The 13,231-nt window shown below is 38.2% G+C and overlaps 1 protein-coding gene across 1 annotated transcript in view; it reads right to left on the minus strand.

Moving 5' to 3' along the window:
* Positions 1-13,231, minus strand: part of ELMO1 (engulfment and cell motility 1) — a 495,322-nt gene that overhangs the window by 353,526 nt on the left and 128,565 nt on the right. The window contains exon 8 of the mRNA XM_082847008.1: positions 7,066-7,165. Within this exon, the coding sequence (XP_082703134.1) occupies positions 7,066-7,165 (100 nt within the window). The remainder of the gene's footprint in view (positions 1-7,065; positions 7,166-13,231) is intronic.

A 13,231-nucleotide genomic window follows, 5' to 3' on the forward strand; every position in this document is an offset into this window, starting at 1 on the left:
AAGTTCTTACTGTCTGTTGACACTCACACTAAAACGCTGTTATTATATCATCATAATGACTGCTTTCTTAAAAGCTAAATAATTTGGTTCCATGACAAATTGACACTTACTGCTCCCCCCCTTCAAAACTAATTTCTCCCTTTCTGCTGTCTCACTGTCCCCTTCTCATCCTCTCTCCATCATTGTACAAGATAAAATGCAAAAGGACCATGACAACTGACAGTTACCAGCTCAACTGTTTTTAGCCCAATGACTCCCCAGTGAAAGTAGGGGTGAGGGGTACAGATATCAACACCCTCTGTGCCTCCAGATACACCTGGATCTCATGGGGTGAAAAATAAATGACATGAAGAAATAAAGTAACATTATGATTTATATTCCAAAAAGCTATTATTTTATAATACAGACTACAGGAAGAGTATGAGAACTTTAAGATTCTCAAAAGACTGCTTTAGCTCCTTTCACAGCTAGTAAACTTCTCTAATGTGTTTACTGTCCCTGCCAAGCCCTCGCCTTAATCCTCATAGATGGGTCAGCTCCCCTATGATATCTATCATGCCACCTTTCCTTCTCTAAGGCCAACTTTCTCTCCCCCAAATCCAATGGCCCTCATACCGTGCTCATGGTTTAACACCTAACTTAGATCTCTTCTAAATAGAATATAAATTCTTTGACTTCCCCACCAGCACCACCCCAACCATTTTTCATTGTCCCAGTATAATTCTTGGCACTTAGTAGAAAACTGAAGAACTCACAAAGAAGTGCATTGACAGTAACTCTTATTTCTCTGCACTAATTCTATTCTCCTTCCATGCTCCTTTTCTTGTCTCCATTTAGTAAATTTGGATGTACCTTTAAGACTCCATGGAGAATCCTCCAGCTGAAAGCTGATGGTCAACCTCCCTCCCCCACCCTCTAGCCTTCATCCCTTCTTTGCATTCATTCAAGTAATATGTATTGACCATATGCTATGAAACAGGCTTGCACTGACCTAGGATCTGGAAATCAAGAGATGAGCAAACACACATGATTTTTAAATTCAAGGACTTTATAATCTAGCACAGACAGATTAAAAAGTCATTTACGGGCTTCCCTGGTGGCGCAGTGGTTGAGAGTCCGCCTGCCGATGCAGGGGACGTGGGATCGTGCCCCGGTCCGGGAGGATCCCGCATGCCGCGGAGCGGCTGGGCCCGTGGGCCATGGCCGCTGGGCCTGCGCGTCCGGAGCCTGTGCTCCGCAGCGGGAGAGGCCACAGCGGTGAGAGGCCCGTATACCACAAAAAAAAAAAAAAAAAAAAAAAAAAAAAGTCATTTACTATGAAGTATGTTACGTGCTTATTCTTGGCATCCAAAAGTATACCTCCACTTAGACATTCCAACAAAGCCTAAAATTAAATGGGCTAAAAATCAATCTCATTGACTTCTTATTCCTGCCTTCTCAAGTATCACCTTTCTTGAAGTCTGCCATAATCATTAGTGATTAATAGTCTTAGTTCCCTACTTTCTATTTCCGTGGACACATTTGCAATGTCTCCCCTATGATACATGTTCAGCTGTATATACATAACACTGGCCCACGGTCCAACTCGTTCCTGGGTTACTAAGACAGCATCTTCTTCAGTTTCCTCTATATTCAAGATTTCCCTCTAATACAAATTTACCCTTTACTTCCATAAATATCCTGTGACAGTATTTCCTTTCTTGAAATACTCAATCAAAACTCTCAATGTTTTCCTGGTATGAAGCACACACTTTCTTATAATGGGTTTTAAAGTTCTCTGCAAATTATTAACTCTCACCTGCTCCCAACAGGCTTATACAATGATGGTAAAGCAGGCTATGGTCTTTGCTTTCATTCAGACATTGTACCCCACATATATATTCCATTTCCATTTGCCATTTTTATATATTTCTCTCTCATGAAACTAATCTATTACCTTCCTCAAGGTATTGTTTAAAGTTAATCTTTTCCGTCACTTCAGCTCTTCCTTGACACATAGATCCCATCTCTTCAGCAAGCCTGAAGCAGGATACAAAATTTTGTGTAACACACTAAGCTGGCAGAGAGCAGGCACACAACTCACTAGAGTCCTATGCACAATTCTGTAGGAGATACTAGTCATTTTTTGAAACTAACTTCTATCTTTTGCCTTATTTTGTCAATAGTTTTAACTAGACATCTAAATGACCCAATACTGTCAACTAATGAGTACTAATAACCAAGGCATCAGGGCTGATTGAGCAAACATGATGACTGTAGACAGGCTCCTTATTGGTGCATGGACGAATCTGTGACTGTATAAATGTTATTTTCTATGTCTAGTTTAAAAACTATAGATCGTAGTATAGCTTATAGAAGGTTAAAGATAGTCTGGTTAAATTTTAATTTCCCTTGTCTTCCCAAAAGTCAATAATGACTTCCTTCGCCTTTAAATTTTTCCCAGCTCCATTTCTGTACTTTTGGTCAATACAGGTGAGCCGGCCTAAATCAATCAAAGGACAGCTTCTTCAAAGTAGGTCTGTATCAAAGGGAAAAAGAGGTAGGAGGAACTACAAGTAATTATATATATTACCTCCACGTGCTTCCACTCATTTAAAAGTGCTACCGAAATAAAACATAGGAATATTTGGGTGACATTTTAGAAGCTAAGGGTCATCACATGAATCAATGATACAAATTATTAAAATTACATAAACACTTCTTTGAATCACTTAGATTGAGATCTTAAAATTATCCTAAATTATCAAAACTGAAAAGATCCATGGAGAACATGGAGCTCCACTCCCATATTTTAAATTATCTGGGCAGAGGCCCATAAATCTCTCAAGTTTTTAAGAGGCAAAAATTATTGGGTCTCTAAGCTGAAACTGGCTGGATGTTTATCCAGGCGCTGAAAATACTGCAGGGTGAACCAGGCCCTCCTGCAGAGCTAAGGTTTCAAGAGCATTTGTATAAAACTTTCCTTCCAAGAAAAATCACTGATATTATACTTGGCTAGGGGAAAACCAACTGGTAGCACAGAAAGTTCTAGGTTTTTTTTTTTTTTCATTTCTTTCCTCTCCATGCCTTCTGACCCTCTCCCTAAGAAGCCAAGTCTTTAAAAAGCAACAACGTTATATATTGGCATCAAGAGATTCCAAGTTTCAAAGTGTTTATGAAATGATGTTATTTATTACAGAAAAAGTTTGTAAACTAGAATCTAGATTCACACATAACGAAATAGATAGTGGAGAAGGAGACCAAGGCTGGCAGGGGAAAAATATTGCTCCGAAGTCGTATGAATTTGGCATTAATAGGAAGCCAAGTCTGGACCACAGAGATAAGCATCTTTTGTCGGCGCATTTCCTAGTTGATTTTTGTCTAGATAAAGCTCCATTTAAAAGACAGTTGCCTGTATACAATTCCTGGGTTGTCAAAGTGCTGAATTTGATCCAGCTAATGAATAAAAAAGTTAACCTTACAAAAACTATCAATTATAAAGTCATTTTCTGATGACCACTTTTTTTTAATTCACATAAGGAGTTGAGATTTAAGTAGCAATGCAAAGGAAACAGAATGACTAGGAATGAGGATAGCATATATTAAACGTGCTGCCTTTTGAAAAATATTTAAGTTTTAACTTAAACTGCCAAGACTGCTAGTCTGCTTCCTTAGATCTAATATGATTTTTATTTAATTTCAGTGAATGAAAACTGTTTTCATAAGCAGTTAGGAAATTAGATTATTGTCATTCTCTCTAACCACAACTCACATCATTTAAAGAAAGACAGCTTTGTAATTCCTTTATATTCATAACTGAAGTTTTAATTGAAATATATTTAAATACAGTGGCACAGTATTTTTTTTTTTCTTCAAGTTTCAGGGTTTAAAAAAATGCTTCCAAAGCAAATTTCACTCATTCATTTCACAGAAACGTATTAAGGTCTTACTCTATGCCGGGTTCTAAGGATAGAGAGAGGAAGAAAGCCACGGTTCCACCCTCCAAGGACTCATGGTCTCTTGGGAGAGCCAGTCAAAAGAACAAGAAGTCCTCAGAAATGTGGTTAAGTGCTGGGATAGTGGCATATACAAGATCCAAGGAGAATGGAGAGCAGAAGAAATCAGTTAACTCTGCACCAGTGAGGTCAGGGAGGGCTGAACAACAGGTAACGCTGCTTCAACAGGACTATTCTTCAGGAGCTGTTCTTTCCATCGCTTAAAACACAGGTGCATGATGATGGGGGAGGGAGCCCTGACCCGGGGGACCAATGACACCCCGCTCTCTATAACCTCACTCAATCTCCCCAAGCCATTGTGTCCTCATCTCCTGACCAGGAATAGCAAGACTAACTGCTCTGTTCCGCAAAGGATTTGCTGTGGGCATCAAAAGAGATAATGTGGGTGAAAGCATAACATAACTTCAAGGAATTCACGTTCAGAACGGCACTGTTTTTATAGCAAAAGAGGCTCTAATATCAGAAAAGCTAAGCAATTTGGATGTAGGAAAGAAAGGCCTGCCATAAACTCAGAATGAATTGAAAAATTCTGTTAAGTATAAAAAATGTGCAAAACCCAGCATTTTTAGATTTGAACTTACTTCCCCTAGAACTTTTATTTTAAATTGAAGTCCAGTTGATTTACAATATTCTGTTAGTGTCAGTACAGCAAGTGATTCAGTTTTATATATGTATGTGTACATATATACATGTGTGTGTGTATATATATATATATATATATATATATACACACACATATATATATTCTTTTTCAGCTTCTTTTCCATTATAGGTTATTACAAGATATTGAATATAGTTCCCTGTGCTCTACAGTAGGTCCTTGTTGTTTATCTATTTTATATATAGTAGTGTGTATCTGTTAATTCCATACTCCTAATTTATCCCTCTCCCTTTTGCCCTTTGGTAACCATAAGTTTGTTTTCCATGTCTGTAAGTCTGTTTTGTAAATAAGTGCATTTGTACTATTTTTAGATCCCACATATAAGTGATATCATATAATATTTGTCTTTGTCTGATTTACTTCACTTAGTATGATAATCTCTAGGTCCATCCATGTTGCTACAAATGGCAATATTTCATTCTTTTTACGGCTGAATAATATTCCATTTCTCTAGAACTTTTATCTTGGAAAGAAAAATTACAGCAATTTTTTCTCTGCATTCATAATCTAATGCTTGCATTTCCTGTCACCACCAAAGGAAAGTACTTCCTAACACATCAGGATTTCCTTGGCTTTCTCTTCTACAGTCATTTCTCCTTTTTTTAGCAATTCATACCACTGACAAATATAGGCAAAAAGAGGCTTCATCCTTCTTTGTATGTTTTCTAGGTGGTTCCCATTACTTGTTTCCCTCGTAGGAAAAAGGGATTCAGAGGTGCGTCAAGAAGGCCCTGGGTTCCCAATCGGCCCTCCTCTGAAAAAAATAGGTAACATCATGAAGGCGTTCAATCTGTGGGGCTTCTGCTCCCAACACCCTCAATGAACAGACTAGGGGCTCTTCTATGCTCTTCAATTCAAGGCATACCCTCCAGGTACTGACTAACTTCAAAAAGAAAAGAGATAACTTCACAGTGGGGAGACCCAGAAGATACCACCTTATCCACATAATCAAGGTCAACATCACCATTAATAAGCATATTAACATCTCAAACCCCAATGTGATGCTCTGAAAAGGGCACAACATTACTTCTCTAATATTCTTGCCGAAAATGCATAACCTTAATTTAATCATGAGGGAAATATCAAAAAACCCAGACTGAGGGACATTCTACAAAATAACTGACCAGTATTCTTCAAAATTGTCAAAGTCATGAAAGACAGGGAAAAACTGAGGAAATGTCACATTGGGAGACACGCCAACTAAATGCAGTCTTGGATCCTGGATCTGGTCCTTAACCAGAGAAAGGAAATTGGTAGAAATACTGCTGAAATTAAATAATGTATTACACCACTGTTAATTTCCTAGTTTTTATAATGATACTATTATTATGCAAAATGTTTAGGGAAACTGGTTGAAGCTTATATGGAACATTCTGTACTGTTTTTTTTGCAAATTTTCTCTAACTCTACCATGATTTCAAAATAAAAGTCTTTAAAGACTCAAGTGACTCATACTGGATTTTGCTTTGATTTTCCAGCTTTTGCACAGACTCTCTGAAATTCTTTATTTTAGACAACCCTTCCCAGGAATCTAGATAAGATAAATGTATGAATTCCAAACAACTCTTCATTCCCAAAAACAGCAGGAAGAAAGATGCCTATACATTTATAAACCATTTCACAAATACAAAGAGAGGAAAAATAAGTTAACAAATTAATAAATAATAATGATTCTTGATTTAATACTACACTTAATAGTTATAAAGTCAGGGCTATTCATTTTTAGTTAGAACACTGGAAACAGAATTGTAAATTTGCAGACACGTCTTTATTACTATTCAACGCTGGGAATGGTAGGGCCTCTTCTGCCCTCTCTCCCCAAACCAGGTCCATCTTTGCCTGTACCTTCATTAGTTTCCTCCTAAGGAAAGTAGGAACCAATCGAATTAGTTGATCTCAGAGACATTTATTGCACCAAGATTACCAGTAAGCAGGCTTACTCGGCCTAAGAGGCATGGATCCAAGCACACCTTCTTCTCTTACATTCCTGCTTCAGACCCAGTCATATAAGAATCCGTATATTTTGCCTCTTTCCCGTTTCCTGAACACCTGGTTAAGGGGAGAAGGATTGGGAAGGACAGCAGGAACTCTGCTTAGATCTTGAGAACAGCAGAGTCCAGAACAGGGGCTCAGCAGATGCTTCTCTGATTTTAACATGTCACCTTGATTTTCCTTGACTATGGGTTCTCATGTATTATACAATCCCTTATGATCCCAGTGGGAAGAAAACGTCATTTTTCATACAGAATTTAGGTGCCCTGACCCCCACATACATAATACTATCAAAAACCACACTCACACTTTAACACAAAGAACTAAAAGAAACCATTCTAAAATATGCTCAAACCAGAGAAAAACATCTGGAAAAGAAGGAAGTGATTTGACCTTGGGAAGCACAATCTGAATTACCTTCTTAATGAATGCCACCGAAAACGTATCCCAGGACACTATTCCGTGGTCCATCAGCTCCACAAAGGCCGTCAGGGTGAAGGACAGCATGTCTCCAAAGCTGGAAAACACAAGCTGGTATAAGGGTGATGGGCCCAAGAGCTACACACAAGGGAAGACAGAAGTGAGAAAGCTTTAGAAAGCTGAATACAAGCAGAACTGTAAGAGATCGCTGGGATAAGCAGCTGGGCCACAGGCAATGTCCTTGCAAACATGAGTCAATAGGCAGGAGGCAGGTGGCTTCACAGAGGGGAGCCAGGGCCTCCGTGGGACACACCTGGGCTCACACTCTCACTCAGGTGAGCTGTGTTGTACTGGGCAGGTCCCTAATCTCCCTGAGCCTCGGTCTTCTCTGCTGAAAAACTGTATAGTGAAATCTATTTCATCACAGGGCTGCTTGTAGAGCACTTAATAAAGTGTGTAACATACAAGAATTCAGTAAATGATAGCTTAAAAAACCTTCCCAGCAAACAAAAATTAGGAAGAGGGCAATATGCTTCTTTTATTATCTCTGGGTATCCAACAGGGAAGATTATAAATAATTCTATTAACAGTATTAGCATTTTGCAAAGGATTCTTGTGGTCTATATTTGTGTGTGTGTGTGTGTGTGTGTGTGTGTGTGTGTGTGTTTGGGTGAGTGCATTTACACACACACACATAGATACCAATATATATGTAAGTAAACATATTCATTTCTATATTACACTGGCCAGCATTTTATCTTTAGTTAATAGGCTTTATATAATATCTTTCTAGAATATTATAGATAATAACTGTTTGCTGGCTATAGACTTGCTGTGATTCAAAAGGCTGTAGGAAGGGTCTCATGAGTGGGTTAGAAGTCTAAGCAGAGATCAGGCAAGCTCAAGTAAAAGAACGGCCTTCTAAACAAGCTCCACCTGTGACCCTTATCAGACAATACCCTGATTTCTAGGGCTTTCAAAACAACACTGAGAATCTTTTACAGAAACTCACCTCTACTGTAAATTATCACCATAATAAATAGTAACTCAAAACTCTCAAGAGAAGTACTTTCTCTTCAAGTACATTGAATTACGCCCACCAGGATCTCCACACTATATACAACCACACTGATTCACATGCTTGATTTTTTAAAAATAAAATTAGTTGTTCAGATTTTTAATCTGTAGACTCTTATATATCACAGTTGCTACACTACAAAGTCTCATAAAGTGTCTAGATTGAATCTTCCCATCCATTTTCAATTAATAGAATAGGAAACAAGCTCATATTTCTTTTTTTTTTTTTTTTTTTTTGCGGTACGCGGGCCTCTCACTGCTGTGGCCTCTCCCGTTGCGGAGCACAGGCTCCGAACGCGCAGGCTCAGCGGCCATGGCTCACAGGCCCAGCCGCTCCGCGGCATGCGGGATCCTCCCAGACCGGGGCACGAACCCGTGTCCCCTGCATCGCTAGGCGGACTCTCAACCACTGCGCCACCAGGGAAGCCCTCATATTTCTTTTAAAACAGCTTCACAATTTCCCTTCTTCCTAGTGTTCTCAGCCCAGCCTCAATAACAGACCTGGAAAATTCTGCATCATCTCCGAAGCTGTGGTGCTGAAAAGAGACCTACCAAAGAGGAAGTGGCTCTCAGGAAAGGACCGTGATCCCAAGCTGCCGGAGATCAGAGGGGATGAGGTGCGCCTGATAGAAATGGCTAAGCGGTTGGTTTCTGGAGTCAGACAGCAGAGGCTACCCTCCAGCTCTCAGTGGACAAGGACACATTGTATGCCTCGGTTTCCTCATTTTATAAAAATGAGGACGACAGTGATGCTGGTGGTGGTGGTGATACCTAACTCAGAGGATTGCTGGGGAAATGAAAGGAGCTACCATACTTAGAGCCCTCTAAGCATTGTATAGCACATGGAAGGCAGTATGCGAATGTCAGTTATTATCATTATGCAAAGTGGTATTTTAAAAAGGTACATAAAGCTCATGATTTTCAAATGTCTGTCTTCATTGTGTCAAGAATTCTCTGTCCTTGGAGAGAGAAAAAGAAAATTGCAAGAAAAGCCAAACGTTTCAAGCCAGAGAGAAAAGCAGCAAATATTTTTTTAAGGCTTTTCTGAGTCACAGGCGGGCAATCCCAATCATACAGGGTGGCATCAGAGAATCATGCCCCAAAAAGGAAATTCCAAACCAGAAAACTCAAGCTTATTTTAAGAAAACAAAAAAAAGCAGAAAGATAGGCGGAAAATGGTATTAAAAATACTAGCAAGAAAGGTTATATAAAAATTCCAGAATGGCTCTTTCTACAGACAATGAGTCCTAAGAAAATCCAAACATTAGCTTGCAAAAAAAAAAAAAAAAAGCAGGAAATTGCCTCAGGAAAATAAGAGAGCCAGGAAATAAAAGCAATTAGTAAGATTTATTAACAGATTATGTAGGCATTAGAATTACTGTGAAAATATTATTACATAATAATGTATAGAATTATTAGTAACCAATATTAGCTAATTTATTATTTTATTATATTATTAGTGATAAACCATATTAGCAATTTTTTTACTTATAAAAAGGAAAAAACAACCACCAAGTGATAACGAATGGCTGACATCTGTTTACACCTGGCACGCTAAAAGACCTCAACTGCTATAAGATGCCCATCTATAAGACATTGGAGGATGGCATTTGTGACCTCCACACAGTGCAAAAATACTACCTCAGTATTGTCACTAAAAGAACAAGCAATGGAACGGGCAGTGAAAAAGGAGTAACATGCTGCTGAAATCAAACTCTTCTTTGTATTCCCTGTAGCTGGGACTAGAGATGATATTAGTCTTCATTAACTGCTTTAAAAGCAAAAGATAAATTGTATTTATGCTGTCTAATTATCTGAAGGCAAAATGACTCTGCTCCTTGCTCAATGGACTCATAATCCAAATGGCCTTAGTAACATCTGGGGATTGTCCCTCAAGTGTTCCAGAGCTCTGCCTACAGGCTCCTCAGACAGGCTGCAAGGACCTGGGAAAAAGATGGAGAAAAAGGGAAAGAGTATTGTTTGGTTTCCAAACCTCCAAGCTGCTCTTGGGACCAGGATTTAACTCCCCAAGGTTGTTAAGGAGTTGGAGCACCATTTCTGAGAGCGCAGTTAGGGCTTTCTGGGCTTTGTGATAACCCATTAATGTGAACGACTGACAAATGAGAGAAGCTTCTTCACATCACACCAAGGTGCCCAAGAGAAGGAGAGCTCTCTTGGTCCATCTAATGTTTTATATAAATGTTATATAATTTATATTTATATAAATATTATCTAATTACATTTAATATATTTAAATATATAACTATATACTCTATGGATATAATGTTATTAGACATCTATTATATATAATCATATATATGTATCTTATAAATATATAGATATAAATGTTATTAGATATACTATGTTTATATGTTATATATTATAAAATATATAATATGCATATATACTATATTATACATATAGTATATATATGACATATATAATTCATTATAACTGGTTGCTGGATGGCATACTAGGTTTACATGAGGGAGAATTTTTTCAAAATTCAACTTCAAATCCTTAGTTGCAAGAAAAGGAGAGCCATGCTAAAACTGTATCACCTTCCAAATCAACGGACTCAATCATCTCATTTCAAATGAGGCAGCTATAAAAGCTCTTCTTGAACCCTGACACAGATGCTTATTTCACTGCTAGAGGAGTGACTCAGGCTCCAAGAGGGAAGGCAGGAGCCAGGGTCCTGTCTCTGAAGTCAGTGCTGGGTGCAGAAGATCAAGGCTAAAAGGACTACAAATATAAAGCAACCACATGGCACCTGCGGGGAGCATTTTTATTTGTTTGGTTTATTTTTTTTTAGAAAGTGCCAAGCTAAAGATTTTGCAGCACTGACTGACACAAATTAAGCCGACTGCAAACTTTACATGCTGGTTGACAGCCATGTCACAGCCAACACACCATGTGTGCTGGAATGATTCAAATAAATATTTCTCATCAATTCAGTAGAGACCCTCTTCTTTCCAACAAAATTCAGCCAATCTCAAAGCATTTAAATTTTATGCTGCTAATTTTATAAAAGAATAGTGCTTCCAAATGTCTCCACTGGGTGTCATGCCCAAAAGAGAAGCAGAGAAAAGATGAAAATAAAGACCAGTTTCAAAGATATTAATAAATCATACTGAATATATCCCTAATTGCCAGAATTAATGAATATAGTTCTACCCTGCCCTTTGAGTTTTCCCTAGTATTTTATTTTGTTTCTGGTAAAACTTATATACACTGAAATGTATGGATTTCTGTTGCCCTTCAGACATTCCCTTACCCTTTAGAATCATAGCATTTCTTACGTCAGCATATATTCTCTTGGCTCCTTTATTGAAAATTTAACTGTGGATCAATTTTGGACTCTATTCTATTCCATGGATCTGTCTATCCTCTTACACCAATATCATATTGTGTTAATAACTAACTTTACAGGAAGCCTTGAAGTCAGTTAATGAAATCTTCCAACTTTACTGATTTTTATGAGTTTTTCAAGACTGTTTTGGCTCTTCTAGGTCCAGTACATTTCCTTTAAGTTTTTAGGATTGGCTCGTAATTACTTTTTAAAAGATTGTATTTCACTGAACCTAATTTGGAGAGAATTGCTATCTTAAGTATATTGTGTCTTCCAATCCAAGAAATAGTATATTCTCCACTTATTTAGGTCTTCTTTAATTTCTTTCAGCAATATATTTTTTTTTCAGTGAACAGATACTGATGTCTCTTGTTAAATTTATTCCTAAGAATTTTATGATTTTTGACACTTTGTAAATGGAAATTATAAAATTTCATTTTCCAGTTGTTTGCTATTAAGGTATAAAAATATGTCCCTTTTATATACTCATGTTATATCCTGAAACTTTGCTAAATTCAGCTATGAGATCTAGCAGTTTCTTTATAGATGCCCTAGGATTTTCTACATAGTCAATCATGTCCTCTGCGAATAGAGTTGGTTTTACTTCTTCCTCTCTGATCACTATGTCTTTTAACTCTCTCTTGACTTATTGCTATGGCTAAAAACTACAGTACAAGGTTGAATAGAAGTGCTACATATTTGCCTTATTCCCAATCTTTATTGGGAGGGGTGGGGATTCAGTCTTCCAACATTAAGTATAACGCTTTTTTTTTTTGCAGATAGTCTTTATCAGGTTGAGGAAGTTCCCTCTATTCCTCGATTGCTGAGAATTTTTATGAATGACTGTTGGACGCTATGAAATGCTTTTTCTGTATCTATTATCTACTTTCTGTATCTGTAAAGATGCTTTTTCTCTTTAAGTTTTCTCCTTTATTTTGCTAAATACTAAGTCACAGTGACTGATTTTTCAGATGTTAAACTATTTTTGAGATAAATCTTTACAGGCCACAAATCTTTTTTTTTTTTTTTGCAGTACGCGGGCCTCTCACTGTTGTGGCCTCTCTCGTTGCGGAGCACAGGCTCCGGACGCGCAGGCTCAGCGGCCATGGCTCACGGGCCCAGCTGCTCCGCGGCATGTGGGATCCTCCCGGACCAGGGCACGAACCCGTGTCCCCTGCATCGGCAGGCGGACTCTCAACCACTGCGCCACCAGGGAAGCCCCACAAATATTTTTTATACATCGCTTGATTATATTTGTTCATACGTTTCTGGGGAGTTTTGCACCTCTGTTGATTAATTTTTATTTCCTGCATTGGCTTTGTCAGGTTTTGGTATCAGAGTGATACTGGCCTCATAGGCCTCATAACATGACTGAGGACTTTTCCCCTCTACCTCTATTTTCTGAAACCATATGTGCAGATTTGGTATTTCTTCTGCATATGTATAATTAAATTCACCATTGTAACCTATTTTCATTGTGTAAAGGCTTTTGAAAATGAATTCAACTTCTTTAACAGATGTGGGTATTCAGATTTTCTATGTCCTCACAGGTCAGTTTTGTGTCAGTTTAGTCCTCAGTTAACGCTGAGATGGAGTAAGGAGAGCAAGAGGTTTATTGGAAGATAGGTGGTGCTTGTGAAAGATAAAGAGGCACAAAGCAAGACTGGGTAAGAATACCCTTCAGACCGCGAGGTAGATATGATGCCTGTGAAAGGGAAGAGGACGCAGATGTAG

This window comes from Leucopleurus acutus, assembly GCF_964270905.1.
Source record: "Leucopleurus acutus genome assembly, chromosome: 9".
In the NCBI taxonomy this organism is placed as follows: Eukaryota; Metazoa; Chordata; class Mammalia; order Artiodactyla; family Delphinidae; genus Leucopleurus; species Leucopleurus acutus.